At 49.2% G+C, this 19,036-nt stretch overlaps 1 protein-coding gene across 1 annotated transcript in view; it reads right to left on the bottom strand.

Moving 5' to 3' along the window:
• Positions 1–4,554: 4,554 nt before the first annotated feature.
• Positions 4,555–19,036, bottom strand: part of LOC147091168 (pancreatic secretory granule membrane major glycoprotein GP2-like) — a 144,086-nt gene continuing 129,604 nt past the window's right edge. The window contains exons 6-8 of the mRNA XM_085976469.1: positions 5,538–5,633; positions 4,670–4,765; positions 4,555–4,571 (exon numbers count right to left, since the gene is read on the bottom strand). Of these exons, the coding sequence (XP_085832595.1) occupies positions 4,555–4,571; positions 4,670–4,765; positions 5,538–5,633 (209 nt within the window). The remainder of the gene's footprint in view (positions 4,572–4,669; positions 4,766–5,537; positions 5,634–19,036) is intronic.

Consider the following 19,036-nt stretch of genomic DNA (forward strand, 5'->3'; position numbering starts at 1 on the left):
ATCCCCTCATTCACTACATCACACTCCCCTCATTCACTACATCACACTCCCCTCAATCACTACATCACACTCCCCTCAATCACTACATCCCACTCCCCTTATTCTCTGCATCACACTCCCCTCAATCACTACATCACACTCACCTCATTCACTACATCACACTCACCTCATTCACTACATCACGATCCCCTCAATCACTACATCACACTCCCCTCCTTCACTACATCAGACTCCCCTCATTCACTGCATCGCACCCCCCTCATTCACTACATCCCACTCCCCTCATTCACTACATCACGCTCCCCTCAGTCACTACATCAGACTCCCCTCATTCACTGCATCACACTGCCCTCATTCACTACATCACACTCCCCTCATTCACTACATCACACTCCCCTCATTCACTGCATCGCACTCCCCTCTTTCTCTGCATCACACTCCCCTCAATCACTACAGCACACTCCCCTCATTCACTACATCACACTCCCCTCATTCACTACATCACACTCCCCTCATTCTCTATATCACACTCCCCTCATTCACTGCATCACACTCCCCTCATTCACTACATCAGACTCCCCTCATTCACTGCATCACACTCCCCTCATTCACTACATCACACTCCCCTCATTCACTGCATCGCACTCCCCTCTTTCACTGCATCACACTCCCCTCAATCACGACATCACACTCCCCTCATTCACTACATCACACTCCCCTCATTCACTACATCACACTCCCCTCATTCTCTATATCACACTCCCCTCATTCACTACATCGCACTCCCCTCATTCACTACATCACACTCCCCTCATTCAATGCATCACACTCCCCTCATTCACTACATCACAGTCCCCTCATTCACTACATCACACTCCCCTCATTCACTACATCACACTCCCCTCATTCTCTATTTCACACTCCCCTCATTCACTACATCGCACTCCCCTCATTCACTACATCACACTCCCCTCATTCACTACATCTCGCTCCCCTCATTCACGACATCACACTCCCCTCATTCACTACATCTCGCTCCCCTCATTCACTACATCACACTCCCCTCATTCACTACATCACACTCCCCTGATTCATTACATCACACTCCCCTCATTCACTACATCACACTCCCCTCATTCACGACATCACTCTCCCCTCATTCGCTACACCACACTCCCCTCATTCACTGCATCACTCTCCCCTCATTCACTGCATCACACTCCCCTCATTCACTACATCACACTCCCGTCATTCACTACATCGCACTCCCCTCATTCACTACATCACACTCCCCTCATTTACTACATCACACTCCCTCATTCACTACATCACACTCCCCTCATTCACGACATCACTCTCCCCTCATTCGCTACACCACACTCCCCTCATTCACTGCATCACTCTCCCCTCATTCACTGCATCACACTCCCCTCATTCAATACATCACACTCCCGTCATTCACTACATCGCACTCCCCTCATTCACTACATCACACTCCCCTCATTCACTACATCACACTCCCCTCATTCACTGCATCACACTCCCCTCATTCACTACATCACACGCCCCTCATTCACTACACCACACTCCCCTCATTCACTACACCACACTCCCCTCATTCACTGCATCACACTCCCCTCATTCACTACATCACACTCCACTCATTCACTACATCACACTCCCCTCATTCACTACATCACACTTCCCTCATTCACTAAATTACACGCCCCTCATTCACTACATCACACTCCTCTCATTCACTGCATCACACTCCCCACATTCACTATATCACACTTCCCTCAATCATTACATCACACTCCCCTCATTCACTACATCGAACTCCCCTCATTCACTACATCACACTCCCTTCATTCACTACATCACACTCACCTCAGACACTACATCACAGTCCCCTCATTCACTACATCACACTCCTCTCATTCACTACATCACACTCCTCTCATTCACTGCATCACACTCCCCTCATTCACTGCATCACACTCCCCTCATTCACTACATCACACTCCCCTCACTCACTGCATCACACTCCCCTCATTCACTACATCACACTCCCCTCATTCACTACATCACACTCCCCTCATTCACTGCATCACAGTCCCCTCATTCACTACATCACACTCCCCTCATTCACTGCATCACACTCCCCTCATTCACTACATCACACTCCTCTCATTCTCTACGTCACACTCCCCTCATTCACTACATCAAACTCCCCTCATTCACTGCATCACACTCCACTTATTCACTGCATCACACTCCCCTTATTCACTACATCACACTCCCCTCATTCACTAATCCCACTCCCCTCATTCACTACATCACGCTCCCCTCATTTAGTACATCACACTTCCCTCATTCACTGCATCACACTCCCCTTATTCACTACATCACACTCCCCTCATTCACTACATCACACTCCCCTCATTCACTGCATCACACTCCCCTTATTCACTACATCACACTCCCCTCATTCACTGTTTCACAATCCCCTCATTCACTACATCACACTCCCCTCATTCACTACATCACACTCCCCTTATTCACTGCAACACACTCCCCTGATTCACTACATCACACTCCTCTCATTCACTGCATCACACTCCCCTCATTCACTGCATCACACTCCCCTCATTCACGACATCACACTCCCCTCATTCACTACATCACACTCCCCTCATTCACTACATCACACTCCCCTCAGACACTACATCACACTCTTTCATTCACTACATCACACTCCCCTCAGACACTACATCACAGTCCCATCATTCACTACATCACACTCCCCTCATTGACTACATCCCACTCCCCTCATTCACTACATCACGCTCCCCTCATTCACTACATCACACTCCCCTCATTCACTGCATCACACTCCCCTTATTCACTACATCACACTCCCCTCATTCACTACATCCCACTCCCCTCATTCACTGTTTCACAATCCCCTCATTCACTACATCACACTCCCCTCATTCACTACATCACACTCCCCTTATTCACTGCATCACACTCCCCTTATTCACTACATCACACTCCCCTCATTCACTACATCCCACTCCCCTCAATCACTACATCACACTCCCCTCATTCACTACATCACACTCCCCTTATCCACTACATCACACTCCACTCATTCACTGCATCCCACTCCCCTAATTCACTACATCACACTCCCCTCAATAACTACAACCCACTCCCCTTATTCACTGCATCACACTCCCCTCAATCACTACATCACACTCACCTCATTCACTACATCATACTCACCTCATTCACTCCATCACACTCCCCTCAATCACTACATCACACTGCCCTTATTCACTACATCACACTCCCCTCATTCACTACATCACACTCCCCTCATTCACTACATCACACTCCCCACATTCACTCTATCGCACTCCCCTCATTCGCTGCATCACACTCCCCTCATTCACTACATCACACTCCCTTCATTCACTACATCACACTCCCCTCATTCACTGCATCACACTCCCCTCAATCACTACATCACACTCCCTTCATTCACTACATCACACTCCCCTCATTCACTACATCACACTCCCCTCATTTACTATATCACACTCCCCTCATTCACTACATCGCACTCTCCTCATTCACGACACCACACTCCCCTCCTTCACTACACCTCACTCCCCTCATTCACTGCATCGCACTCCCCTCATTCACTACATCGCACTCCCCTCATTCACGACACCACACTCCCCTCATTCACGACATCACTCTCCCCTAATTCACTACACCGCACTCCCCTCATTCACTGCATCACTCTCCCCTCATTCACTACATCACACTCCCCTCATTCACTACATCACACTCCCCTCAATCACTACATCACACTCCCCTCATTCACTGCATCACACTCCCCTTATTCAATGCATCAGACTCCCCTCAATCACTACATCACACTCCCCTCATTCACTACATCACCCTCCCCTCGTTCACTACATCACACTCCCCTTATTCACTGCATCACACGCCCCTCAATCACTACATCACACTCCCCTCATTCACTGCATCACACTCCCCTCATTCACTACACCACACTCCCCTCATTCACTGCATCACACGCCCATTATTCACTGCATCACACTCCCCTCAATCACTACATTACACTCCCCTCATTCACTACATCACACTCCCCTTATTCACTGCATCACACTTCCCTCAATCACTACTTCACACTCACCTCATTCTGTATATCACACTCCCCTCAGTCACTACAGCACACTCCCCTCATTCACTGCATCGCACTCCCCTAATTCACTACATCACACGCCCCTGATTCACTACATAACTCCCCTCATTCACTACATCACAATCCCCTCATTCACTACATCACTCTCCCCTCATTCACTACATCACACTCCCCTCATTCACTTCATCTCTCTCCCTTCATTCACTATTCCACACTCCCCTCATTCATTACATCACACTCCCTCAGTCAGTGCATTCCACTTCCCTCAGTCGCTGCATCCGAATTCCCTCAGTCTCCTCATCCCACACACGTCAGGCAGTAAATCCCACTTCCCACAGTAAGAGAATGATTCAATCTGAGGAACAGAGGATTGCTGCAGTTTCATTTGGTGAGCAGTCTGTAGAATGGACCACACAAAGTAGATACCTGAGGCTGTAGACACCACGAGAATAGTGTGTGGACGGTCATTGGATTGGTGAGTCGATTGTTCCTCGGGTTCCTGAGTTGGGGATGTCTCTGGAGCTTGAAAAATGGAAGTGAGACAAAGGAGTGTGCGTACTGGAGAACAGGTCACCAGGCTGGTACTAGAGTCAGGAGAATGTCCAACATCAGTCTTTATATAGGCTAGAATCATCTAATCCCCTCAGTCACTAAATTCCATGTCCCTCTGTCACTGGTTTTTATTTAGTCGTTCGTGGTATGTTGGCGTCGCTGGCAAGGCCAGCTTTTGCTGCCCTTCCCTAACTGCCCTTGAGAAGGTGGTGGAGAGCCGCCTTCTTCAATACAACTGTGTGGTTTGCTGGGCCATTTCAGAGGGCAGTTAAGGTTCAACCACATTGCTGTGGGTCTGGAGCCAAATATAGGCCAGACCGGGTAAGGACAGCAGATTTCCTTCCCTAAAGGACATTAGTGAACCGGATGTATTTTTAATGACAATCTGATAGATTAATGGTCCAGCATTTAATTCCAGAGTTTTATTAAGTTCCCCAACTGTTGTGGTGGGATTTGATCTCATATTCTCCAGATCATTAGTCCAGGCCTTGGGATTATTAGTGCAGTAACATAACCTCTGTGTTACCGTTCCCACGCATCCAAATCCCCTCAATCCCCTCAGCCAACACACGTCAGTCAGTGCATCCCATTCCCCTCATTAAGAGACTGGATGAATCTCTGGGAATTTGGATTTCAGCTCTTATTTGGGACATTTTGTTACGTTAAAGGTGCTATATAAATACATTTTGTTGTTGTTGTTGTTGAACAGTCTGTGTAGTATTGGACCCCACAAGGCAGTTACCTGAGCTTGCAGCCCCTTCTGGGCTAGAGGAGGAGCGGTCAGTGGATTCACAAGTCGATTGTTTCTCGGGCTCCTGATTTGGGACTGTCTTTGGATCTGTAATAAAGGAAGAGAGACATGGGAGAGTACAGAGTGGAGAACACCAGAACAGGTCATCAGGCTGCTATTAGAGTCTGGAGAATGTCAGACACCAGTCTTTATAAAATGCATAATCAGCCAATCCCATTCGCCATCACCCAGAAAGTCTAGAGAGGGGGCCCAGTGCTACACTGGGGGTCTATCGTGATCAGTGTGCATCGCAGGGAACAGAGTGTCCGATAGACTCGAAGAACAGCGTCTGATTCAGCTCCCTAGAGCTTTGGTGAAAAGTACATTTTGTGTTCCAATTCCTTTATTCGCTGTGCCCCTTACAACATGGCGGGGCACAATATCACTTTTTCATTCCATTGATGACACGTGTAATACCAGAGCCACCCTTCTGGAACATTTCAAAACGGACGTGTTTACTTGCAACACACAAAGATCTAATTGTTCCCCTTTGATGACAACTCCTGATTGCTGATTGGGACCCTTGGAGGACAAGACTGCCTACTCCAGACAGAACAGAATGTACTTGCAACAGACAGGACTCACCCTCGTGGTTTAAGACCTTCTCCCACCCGCAAACATGTGCCTGCCCCCAGCGCCCAAGTTAGTGACCTAATAACGCCGACCAAGTTTCTGATCTACTCACCCCGCCCAAGTTCCTGACCTCTCTCCAACCAAGTTCCTGACCTCCACACACCCAGGTTCCTGACATTCTCTTGACGTGCAATTTCTTGACATCCGCCCGTCAAAGTTTCTGACCTCCTCCAAAAGCCTGAGTTCCTGAACTTCTCCCCGAGTATGTGTTACTGACCATCTCTAAACACACCGAGTTACTGCGCCACGCGAATAGCTGCCCTTCTCTCCCACACCGAGATCCTGACCATCTCGCCACCCCCCGCCACCCCAGAGTTGAGACATTCTCTCCCCCTCCAACAGGTTCCTCACCTTCTTCCCTCATCCGTGTTCCTGACCTTAGCCCCCTCCAACCCGAGTTCCTGGCCTTCTCTTTACCCCCGAGTTCCAGACCTCCCCCCACCTGATTATCGGACCTCTCGCCCCCCACCCCGAGTTCATGATCTTCTCTACACCCACCTAGAGCTCCTGAACTTATTGCCCTGCCACCTGATTTCTTTACCTTCGCTTTTCGCCCCAAGTTCCTGACCTTCTCCCTCCGCACGATGTTTGGACCTTTGCTCCCCCGACCCTGAGTTCCTGACCATCTCTCCCCGCACCCAGAGCTACTGATTTAATTGCCCGCCCACTGAGTTACTGACCATCTCTTTCCCCCCTGCCGAGTTCCTGACCTTCTCTCCCCACACCCAGAGCTACTGATTTTATCGCCCGCCCACCGTGTTCCTGAACATGTCTTCCCCCCCCCATGCGGAGCTCCAGACCTTCTCACCTAACCTGATTTTTGGTCCATCTTTCCCCCCACCCCGAGTTCTTGACCTTCTTACCCGCACCCCGAGTTCCTGACCTTCCTACCCGCACCCCGAGTTCCTAACATTCTTTCCCCCCCGAGTTCCTGGCCACCTTTCCCGCACCCCGTGTTCCTGACCTTCTTTCCCCCACCCCGAGTTCCTGACCTTCTTTCCCCCCACCCCGTGTTCCTGACCTTCTTTCCCCCCACCCCGAGTTCCTGACCTCCTTTCCCCCACCCCGAGTTCCTGACCTTCTTTCCCCCACCCCGAGTTCCTGACCTTCTTACCCGCACCCCGAGTTCCAGACCTTCTTTCCCCCCACCCGAGTTCCTGACCTCCTTTCCCCCACCCCGAGTTCCTGACCTTCTTTCCCCCCACCCCGCGTTCCTGACATTCTTTCCCCCCCCGAGTTCCTGACCTTCTTTCCCCCCACCCCGAGTTAGTGATATTCTTTCCCCCCGCCCCGCGTTCCTGACGTTCTTTCCACCGCCCCCGAGTTCCTGACCTTCTCTCCCCACACCGAGTTCCTGACCTTCTTTCCCCACCCCGAGTTCCTGACCTTCTTTTCCCCACCCCGAGTTCCTGACCTTCTTACCCCCCACCCTGCGTTCCTAACCTTATTTCCCCCCACCCCGCATTCCTGACATTCTTTCCACCCACCCCGAGTTCCTGACATTCATTCCCCCCACCCGGAGTTCCTGACATTCTATCCCCGCACCCCGAGTTCCTGACCTTCTTTCCCCGCACCCCGAGTTCCTGACCTTCTTTCCCCCCACCCGGAGTTCCTGACCTTCTTTCCCCCCACCCCGAGTTCCTGACCTTCTTCCCCCACCCCGAATTCCTGACCCTCTTTCCGCCACCCCGAGCTCCTGACCTTCTTTCCCCCCACCCCGAGTTCCTGAACTTCTTTCCGCCCACCCCGAGTTCCTGACCTTCTTTCCCCCACCCCGAGTTCCTGACCTTCTTTCCGCCCACCCCGAGTTCCTGACATTCTTTTCCCCACCCCGAGTTCCTGACCTTCTTTCCCCGCACCCCAAGTTCCTGACCTTCTTTCCCCCACCCCGAGTTCCTGACCTTCTTTCCCCCCACCCGAGTTCCAGACCTCCTTTCCCCCACCCCGAGTTCCTGACCTTCTTTCCCCGCACCCCGAGTTCATAAGAACATAAGAACATAAGAAATAAGAGCAGGAGTAGGCCAATTGGCCCCTCGAGCCTGCTCCGCCATTCAATAAGATCATGGCTGATCTGATCCTAACCGCCAATCCACTATGACAGGACTATCTCCTGAATCTAACAGCATTAGTCACACGAAAACAGGAGCAGGATCAGGCTACACGGCCCCTGGGCTCGCTCCGCTACCCAGAGGGCCATGACCTATCCGAACCTAGACTCATGTCCAAATTCCTGCCCGCTCCCTGTAACCCTTAATTCCCTTTTCTACGAGGAAACTGTCTATTTCTGTTTTAAATTTATGTAATGATGTAGCTTCGACAGCTTTTTGGGGCAGCATATTCCATGGACCTACCACCCTCTGAGTGAAGTAGTTCCTCCTCATCTCAGTTTTGAAAGAGCAGCCCCTTATTCTAAGACTATGCCCCCTAGTTCTAGTTTCACCCATCATCTGGAACATCCTCCCTGCATCCACCCGATCCAACCCCTTCATAATCTTATATGTTTCAATAAGATCGCCTATCAATCTTCTGAACTCCAATGAGTAGAGTCCCAATCTACTCAACCTCTCCTCATATGTCCATCCCCTCATCCCCGGGATTAATCGAGTGAACCTTCTTTGTACTGACTCGAGAGCAAGTATGTCCTTTCTTAAGTATGGACACCAAAACTGTATGCAGTATTCCAGGTGCGGACTCACCAATACCTTGTACAACTGAAGCAATACCTCCCTATTTTTATATTCTATCCCCCTAGCAATGAAAGCCAACATTCCATTGGCCTTCTTAATCACTTGCTGCACCTGCGTACTAACCTTTTGTGTTTCGTGCACCAGGACCTCCAGATCCCTTTGTACTTCAGTACTTTCAAATTTCTTGCCATTAAGATAATAACTTGCTCTACGATTTTTCCTGCCAAAGTGCATAACCTCACACTTTCCAGTATTGTATTCCATCTGCCAAATCTCTGCCCACTTACTTAGCCTGTCTATGTCCCCTTGCAGGTTTTTTATGTCCTCCTCACTCACTACTTTCCCTCCCATCTTAGTATCATCTGCAAACTTTGATATGTTACACTCGGTCCCCTCCTCCAAATCGTTAATATAGATTGTAAAGAGTTGGGGACCCAGCACTGACCCCTGCGGAACACCACTAGTTACTGATTGCCATTCTGAGAATGAACCATTTATCCCAACTCTCTGCCTTCTGTTAGATAGCCAATCCTCTATCCATGCTAGAATATTACCCCCAATCCCGTGATTTTTTATCTTAAGCAATAATCTTTTGTGTGGCACCTTGTCAAATGCCATTTTGAAGTCTAAATACACTACGTCCACTGGTTCCCCTTTATCCACCCTATATGTTACTTCATCAAAGAACTCCAGCAAGTTTGTCAAACATGACTTCCCCTTCATAAAACCATGCTGACTTTGTCTTATTAAATTTTGATTATCCAAATGTCCTGTTACTGTCTCCTTAATAATGGACTCCAAAATTTTACCTACCACAGATGTTAGGCTAACCGGTCTATAGTTTCCAGCCTTCTGTCTACTGCCCTTTTTAAATAAGGGTGTTACATTAGCAGTTTTCCAGTCTGCCGGGACCTTTGCTGAGTCCAGGGAGTTTTGGAAGATTATTACCATTGCATCCACAATCCCTACCGCCACTTCCCTCAAATCCCTGGGATGTAAGCCATCAGGTCCAGGTGATTTATCCGCCTTGAGTCCCATTATTTTACCAAGTACTACTTCCTTAGTGATTTTAATCGTATTTAGCTCCTCCCCCCCTATAGCCCCCTGCTTGTCAAGTGTTGGGATATTCTTGGTGTCCTCTACTGTAAAGACTGATACAAAATATTCATTCAGTGTTTTTGCCATCTCCATATTTCCCACCATTAATTTCCCGGTCTCATCCTCTAAGGGACCAACATTTATTTAGCCACCCTTTTTCTTTTTATATAACTATAAAAACTCTTACTATCTGTCTTTATATTTTTTGCTAATTTACTTTCATAATCTATCTTCCCTTTCTTAATCAATCTTTTTGTTATTTTTTGCTGTCTTTTAAAGTTTTCCCAATCCTCTATTCTCCCACTAGATTTGGCTACCTTATATGCCCTTGTTTTTAGTCGAATACTATCCTTAATTTCTTTACTTAGCCACGGATGGCTGTCTTTTCTTTTACACCCTTTTTTTCTCAGTGGAATATACTTTTTTTTGGAATTTGTAAAATAACTCCTTAAATGTACACCACTGATCATATATCGTCTTATCCTTTAACCTATTTTCCCAATCCACTTTACTCAATTCCGCACTCATACCTTCATAGTCTCCTTTATTCAAGCTTAGCACGCTTGTTTGAGATACAGCCTCCTCACCCTCTAAATGAATATGGAATTCAACCATGTTATGGTCACTCATTCCAAGGGGATCCTTTACTAGGACATTTTTAATTAATCCTGTCTCGTTACACAGGACCAGATCTAAGGTTGCTTGCCCCCTGGTTGGTTCAGTTACATACAGCTCAAGAAACCCATCCCTAATACACTCAATGAACTCATCCTCAAGGCAGCCCTGCCCAATTTGATTCGTCCAATTTATATGATAGTTAAAATCCCCCATAATTGTAGATGTTCCCTTATTACAAGCTTCAACTATTTCCTGATTGATACTCCGTCCAACCGAGTTGCGACTGTTCGGAGGCCTATATACTACACCCACTAGTGTTTTTTTCGCCTTATTATTCCTTATCTCCACCCAAACTGTTTCATTATCCTGATCCTTTGACCCAATATCATTTCCCTGTATTACAGTGATTCCTTCCTTTATTAACATAGCCACCCCACCTCCCCTTCCTTCCTGCCTGTCCTTCCTGATTGTTAAATAACCTGGTATGTTTAATTCCCAGGCATTGTCACCCTGCAGCCATGTATCTGTAATGGCCACAAGATCATACCCATATGTAGCTATTTGTGCCTTTAACTCGTCTATTTTGTTACGAATGCTACGTGCATTCAGATAGAGAACTTTCAAATATGTTTTGTGACACTTAGTTCCTGCCATTGCCCTTTTTATTACTTTACCTTTTACTCCACACCTTCTACACCTTCCTGACACGCTCTGGTTTTTAATTTCCCCACTGCTACCTAAGTCTATGACCTTCTCTGTTGTCATTTGTATTATTTACTCTCTAGGAACCTCCACCCCACTAGTTAGTTTAAAGCCCGCTCTACAGCCCTAGTTATATGATCCGCCAGGACTCTAGTCCCAGCGCTGGCCAAGTGAAGCCCGTCCCAATGGAACAGCTCCCTCCTGCCCCAGCACTGGCGCCAGTGTCCCAGGAAGCAAAATCCATTTCTCCCACACCAGTCTTTGAGCCACGCATTTAACTCTCTTATTTTATTTGTCCTAGCCAAATTCGCTCGTGGCTCAGGTAATAATCCAGAGATTAGTACCCTTGTGGTTCTGCTTTTTAATTTGGCCCCTAGCTGCTCAAACTCCCTCAGCAGAACCTCCTTCCTTGTCCTATCTATGTCGTTGGTACCAACATGGACCACGACAACTGGATCCTCCCCCTCCCACTCCAAGTTTCTGTCCAGCCCAGAGGAGATGTCCTTAACCCTGGCACCGGATAGGCAACACAACCTACGGGACTCTCGTTCCTGACCTTCTAACCCGCACCCCGAGTTCCTGACCTTCTTTCCCCCCACCTGGAGTTCCTGACCTTCATTCCCCCCACCCCGAGTTCCTGACCTTGTTTCACCCACCACGAGTTCCTGACCTTTTTTCCCCCCACCCCGTGTTCCTGACATTCTTTCCCCCACCCCGAGTCCCTGACCTTCTTTCCCCCACCCCGAGTTCCTGACCTTCTTTCCACCCACGCGGAGTTCCTGACCTTCTTTCCCCCCACCCCGAGTTCCTGATCTTCTGTTCCCCACCCCGAGTTCCTGAACTTCTTTCCCCCCACCCCGAGTTCCTGACCTTCTTTCCCCCTACACCGAGTTCCTGACATTCTTTCCCCCCACCCGAGTTCCTGAACTTCTTTCCCCCCACCCCGAGTTCCGAACCTTCTTTACCCCAACCCGAGTTCCTGAACTTCATTCCCCCACCCCGTGTTCCTGACCCTCTTTCCCCCACTCCGAGTTCCTGACCGTGTTTCCCCCACCCGAGTCCTGACCATCTTTCGCCCCACCCCGAGTTCCTGACCTTCTTTCCACCCACGCGGAGTTCCTGACCTTCTTTCCCCCCACCCCGATTTCCTGATCATCTGTCCCCCCACCCCGAGTTCCTGAACTTCTTTCCCCCCACCCCGAGTTCCTGACCTTCTTTCCCCCTACCCCGAGTTCCTGACATTCTTTCCCCCCACCCGAGTTCCTGAACTTCTTTCCCCCCACCCCGAGTTCCGAACCTTCTTCACCCCAACCCGAGTTCCTGAACTTCATTCCCCCACCCCGTGTTCCTGACCCTCTTTCCCCCACTCCGAGTTCCTGACCGTGTTTCCCCCACCCGAGTCCTGACCATCTTTCGCCCCACCCCGAGTTCCTGACCTTCTTTCACCCGACCCCGAATTCCTGACCTTCTTTCCCCCACCCCGAGTTCCTGACCCTCTTTCCACCACCCCGAGTTCCTGCCCGTGTTTACCCCACCCGAGTCCTGACATTCTTTCCCGCACCCCGAGTTCCTGACCTTCTTTCCCCCCACCCCGAGTTGCTGACCGTGTTTCCCCCACCCCGATTCCTGACCTTCTTTCCCACAACCCCGAGTTCCTGACCTTCTTTCCCCACACCCCGAGTTCATGACCTTCTTTCCCTCCCACCCCGACTTCCTGACCTTCTTTCCCCCCACCCCGCGTTCCTGACATTCTTTCCCCCCACCCCGAGTTCCTGACCTTCTTTCCCCCCACCCGGTGTTTCTGACCTTCTTTCCCCCCACCCCGAGTTCCTTACCTTCTTTCCCCGCACCCCGAGTTCCTGACCTTCTTTCCCCACACCCCGATTTCCTGACCTTCTTTCCCCCCACCCGGAGTTCCTGGCCTTCTTTCCCTCACCCGGAGTTCCTGACCTTCTTTCCCCGCACCCCGAGTTCCTGACCTTCTTTCCCCGCACCCCAAGTTCCTGACCTTCTTTCCCCGCACCCCGAGTTCCTGACCTTCTTTCCCGCACCCCGAGTTCCTGACCTTCTTTCCCCGCACCCCGATTTCCTGACCTTCTTTCCCCCCACCCCGAGTTCCTAACCTTCTTTCTCCCCACCCAGAGTTCCTGACCTTCTTTCCCCCCACCCCGAGTTCCTGACCTTCTTTCCCCCCACCCCGATTTCCTGACCTTCTTTCCCCCACCACGAGTACCAGACCTTCTTTCCCCCACCCCGAGTTCCTGGCCTTCTTTCCCACTAGTCCGAGTTCCTGACCTCCTTCCCCCCCAGCCCGAGTTCCTGACATTCTTTCTCCTCCCAGAGTTCCTCTCCTTTCCCCCAGCCCCGCATTGCTGAACATCTTTCCCCCTCCCCGAGCTCCTGAACTTCTTTCCCCCCACCCAGAGACCCTGACCTTCTTCCCCCCACCCCGAGTTCCTGAACTTCTTTCCCCCCACCCCGAGTTCCTGACCTTCTCTCCCCCCACCCCGAGTTCCTGACCTTCTTTCCCCCCATGCCGAGTTCCTGGCCTCCTTTCCCCCACCCCGAGTTCCTGACCTTCTTTCCCCCACCCCGAGTTCCTGGCCTTCTTTCCCCCACCCCGAGTTCCTGACCTTCTTTCCCCCACCCCGAGTTCCTGACCTTCTTTCCCCCACCCCGTGTTCCTGACCCACTTTCCCCCACCCCGAGTTCCTGACCTTCTTTCAACCCACCCCGAGTTCCTGACCTTCTTTCTCCCACCACGAGTTCCTGACCTTCTTTCCCCCCATTCCGAGTTCCTGACCTCCTTTCCCCCACCCCGAGTTCCTGACCTTCTTTCAACCCACCCCGAGTTCCTGACCTTCTTTCTCCCACCACGAGTTCCTGACCTTCTTTCCCCCCATTCCGAGTTCCTGACCTCCTTTCCCCCACCCCGAGTTCCTGACCTCCTTTCCCCCACCCCGAGTTCCTGACCTTCTTTCCCCCACCCCGAGTTCCTGACCTTCTTACCCGCACCCCGAGTTCCAGACCTTCTTTCCCCCCACCCGAGTTCCTGACCTCCTTTCCCCCACCCCGAGTTCCTGACCTTCTTTCCCCCCACCCCGCGTTCCTGACATTCTTTCCCCCCCCGAGTTCCTGACCTTCTTTCCCCCCACCCCGAGTTAGTGATATTCTTTCCCCCCGCCCCGCGTTCCTGACGTTCTTTCCACCGCCCCCGAGTTCCTGAACTTCTCTCCCCACACCGAGTTCCTGACCTTCTTTCCCCACCCCGAGTTCCTGACCTTCTTTTCCCCACCCCGAGTTCCTGACCTTCTTACCCCCCACCCTGCGTTCCTAACCTTATTTCCCCCCACCCCGCATTCCTGACATTCTTTCCACCCACCCCGAGTTCCTGACATTCATTCCCCCCACCCGGAGTTCCTGACATTCTATCCCCGCACCCCGAGTTCCTGACCTTCTTTCCCCGCACCCCGAGTTCCTGACCTTCTTTCCCCCCACCCGGAGTTCCTGACCTTCTTTCCCCCCACCCCGAGTTCCTGACCTTCTTTCCCCCACCCCGAATTCCTGTCCCTCTTTCCGCCACCCCGAGCTCCTGACATTCTTTCCCCCCACCCCGAGTTCCTGAACTTCTTTCCGCCCACCCCGAGTTCCTGACCTTCTTTCGCCCACCCCGAGTTCCTGACCTTCTTTCCGCCCACCCCGAGTTCCTGTCATTCTTTTCCCCACCCCGAGTTCCTGACCTTCTTTCCCCGCACCCCAAGTTCCTGACGTTCTTTCTCCCACCCCGAGTTCCTGACCTTCTTTCCCCCCACCCGAGTTCCAGACCTCCTTTCCCCCACCCCGAGTTCCTGACCTTCTTTCCCCGCACCCCGAGTTCATAAGAACATAAGAACATAAGAAATAGGAGCAGGAGTAGGCCAATTGGCCCCTCGAGCCTGCTCCGCCATTCAATAAGATCATGGCTGATCTGATCCTAACCGCCAATCCACTATGACAGGACTATCTCCTGAATCTAACAGCATTAGTCACACGAAAACAGGAGCAGGATCAGGCTACACGGCCCCTGGGCTCGCTCCGCTACCCAGAGGGCCATGACCTATCCGAACCTAGACTCATGTCCAAATTCCTGCCCGCTCCCTGTAACCCTTAATTCCCTTTTCTACTAGGAAACTGTCTATTTCTGTTTTAAATTTATGTAATGATGTAGCTTCGACAGCTTTTTGGGGCAGCATATTCCATGGACCTACCACCCTCTGAGTGAAGTAGTTCCTCCTCATCTCAGTTTTGAAAGAGCAGCCCCTTATTCTAAGACTATGCCCCCTAGTTCTAGTTTCACCCATCATCTGGAACATCCTCCCTGCATCCACCCGATCCAACCCCTTCATAATCTTATATGTTTCAATAAGATCGCCTATCAATCTTCTGAACTCCAATGAGTAGAGTCCCAATCTACTCAACCTCTCCTCATATGTCCATCCCCTCATCCCCGGGATTAATCGAGTGAACCTTCTTTGTACTGACTCGAGAGCAAGTATGTCCTTTCTTAAGTATGGACACCAAAACTGTACACAGTATTCCAGGTGCGGACTCACCAATACCTTGTACAACTGAAGCAATACCTACCTATTTTTATATTCTATCCCCCTAGCAATGAAAGCCAACATTCCATTGGCCTTCTTAATCACTTGCTGCACCTGCGTACTAACCTTTTGTGTTTCGTGCACCAGGACCTCCAGATCCCTTTGTACTTCAGTACTTTCAAATTTCTTGCCATTAAGATAATAACTTGCTCTACGATTTTTCCTGCCAAAGTGCATAACCTCACACTTTCCAGTATTGTATTCCATCTGTCAAATCTCTGCCCACTTACTTAGCCTGTCTATGTCCCCTTGCAGGTTTTTTATGTCCTCCTCACTCACTACTTTCCCTCCCATCTTAGTATCATCTGCAAACTTTGATATGTTACACTCGGTCCCCTCCTCCAAATCATTAATATAGATTGTAAAGAGTTGGGGACCCAGCACTGACCCCTGCGGAACACCACTAGTTACTGATTGCCATTCTGAGAATGAACCATTTATCCCAACTCTCTGCCTTCTGTTAGATAGCCAATCCTCTATCCATGCTAGAATATTACCCCCAATCCCGTGATTTTTTATCTTAAGCAATAATCTTTTGTGTGGCACCTTGTCAAATGCCATTTTGAAGTCTAAATACACTACGTCCACTGGTTCCCCTTTATCCACCCTATATGTTACTTCATCAAAGAACTCCAGCAAGTTTGTCAAACATGACTTCCCCTTCATAAAACCATGCTGACTTTGTCTTATTAAATTATGATTATCCAAATGTCCTGTTACTGTCTCCTTAATAATGGACTCCAAAATTTTACCTACCACAGATGTTAGGCTAACCGGTCTATAGTTTCCAGCCTTCTGTCTACTGCCCTTTTTAAATAAGGGTGTTACATTAGCAGTTTTCCAGTCTGCCGGGACCTTTGCTGAGTCCAGGGAGTTTTGGAAGATTATTACCATTGCATCCACAATCCCTACCGCCACTTCCCTCAAAACCCTGGGATGTAAGCCATCAGGTCCAGGTGATTTATCCGCCTTGAGTCCCATTATTTTACCAAGTACTACTTCCTTAGTGATTTTAATCGTATTTAGCTCCTCCCCCCCTATAGCCCCCTGCTTGTCAAGTGTTGGGATATTCTTGGTGTCCTCTACTGTAAAGACTGATACAAAATATTCATTCAGTGTTTTTGCCATCTCCATATTTCCCACCATTAATTTCCCGGTCTCATCCTCTAAGGGACCAACATTTATTTAGCCACCCTTTTTCTTTTTATATAACTATAAAAACTCTTACTATCTGTCTTTATATTTTTTGCTAATTTACTTTCATAATCTATCTTCCCTTTCTTAATCAATCTTTTTGTTATTTTTTGCTGTCTTTTAAAGTTTTCCCAATCCTCTATTCTCCCACTAGATTTGGCTACCTTATATGCCCTTGTTTTTAGTCGAATACTATCCTTAATTTCTTTACTTAGCCACGGATGGCTGTCTTTTCTTTTACACCCTTTTTTTCTCAGTGGAATATACTTTTTTTTGGAATTTGTAAAATAACTCCTTAAATGTACACCACTGATCATGTATCGTCTTATCCTTTAACCTATTTTCCCAATCCACTTTACTCATTTCCGCACTCATACCTTCATAGTCTCCTTTATTCAAGCTTAGCACGCTTGTTTGAGATACAGCCTCCTCACCCTCTAAATGAATATGGAATTCAACCATGTTATGGTCACTCATTCCAAGGGGATCCTTTACTAGGACATTTTTAATTAATCCTGTCTCGTTACACAGGACCAGATCTAAGGTTGCTTGCCCCCTGGTTGGTTCAGTTACATACAGCTCAAGAAACCCATCCCTAATACACTCAATGAACTCATCCTCAAGGCAGCCCTGCCCAATTTGATTCGTCCAATTTATATGATAGTTAAAATCCCCCATAATTGTAGATGTTCCCTTATTACAAGCTTCAACTATTTCCTGATTGATACTCCGTCCAACCGAGTTGCGACTGTTCGGAGGCCTATATACTACACCCACTAGTGTTTTTTTCGCCTTATTATTCCTTATCTCCACCCAAACTGTTTCATTATCCTGATCCTTTGACCCAATATCATTTCCCTGTATTACAGTGATTCCTTCCTTTATTAACATAGCCACCCCACCTCCCCTTCCTTCCTGCCTGTCCTTCCTGATTGTTAAATAACCTGGTATGTTTAATTCCCAGGCATTGTCACCCTGCAGCCATGTATCTGTAATGGCCACAAGATCATACCCATATGTAGCTATTTGTGCCTTTAACTCGTCTATTTTGTTACGAATGCTACGTGCATTCAGATAGAGAACTTTCAAATATGTTTTGTGACACTTAGTTCCTGCCATTGCCCTTTTTATTACTTTACCTTTTACTCCACACCTTCTACACCTTCCTGACACGCTCTGGTTTTTAATTTCCCCACTGCTACCTAAGTCTATGACCTTCTCTGTTGTCATTTGTATTATTTACTCTCTAGGAACCTCCACCCCACTAGTTAGTTTAAAGCCCGCTCTACAGCCCTAGTTATATGATCCGCCAGGACTCTAGTCCCAGCACTGGCCAAGTGAAGCCCGTCCCAATGGAACAGCTCCCTCCTGCCCCAGCACTGGCGCCAGTGTCCCAGGAAGCAAAATCCATTTCTCCCACACCAGTCTTTGAGCCACGCATTTAACTCTCTTATTTTATTTGTCCTAGCCAAATTCGCTCGTGGCTCAGGTAATAATCCAGAGATTAGTACCCTTGTGGTTCTGCTTTTTAATTTGGCCCCTAGCTGCTCAAACTCCCTCAGCAGAACCTCCTTCCTTGTCCTATCTATGTCGTTGGTACCAACATGGACCACGACAACTGGATCCTCCCCCTCCCACTCCAAGTTTCTGTCCAGCCCAGAGGAGATGTCCTTAACCCTGGCACCGGATAGGCAACACAACCTACGGGACTCTCGTTCCTGACCTTCTAACCCGCACCCCGAGTTCCTGACCTTCTTTCCCCCCACCTGGAGTTCCTGACCTTCATTCCCCCCACCCCGAGTTCCTGACCTTGTTTCACCCACCACGAGTTCCTGACCTTTTTTCCCCCCACCCCGTGTTCCTGACATTCTTTCCCCCA

This window comes from Somniosus microcephalus, unplaced genomic scaffold, assembly GCF_052327205.1.
Source record: "Somniosus microcephalus isolate GS21.2 unplaced genomic scaffold, FLI_Smic_1.0 unresolved_chr3, whole genome shotgun sequence".
Lineage (NCBI taxonomy): Eukaryota > Metazoa > Chordata > Chondrichthyes > Squaliformes > Somniosidae > Somniosus > Somniosus microcephalus.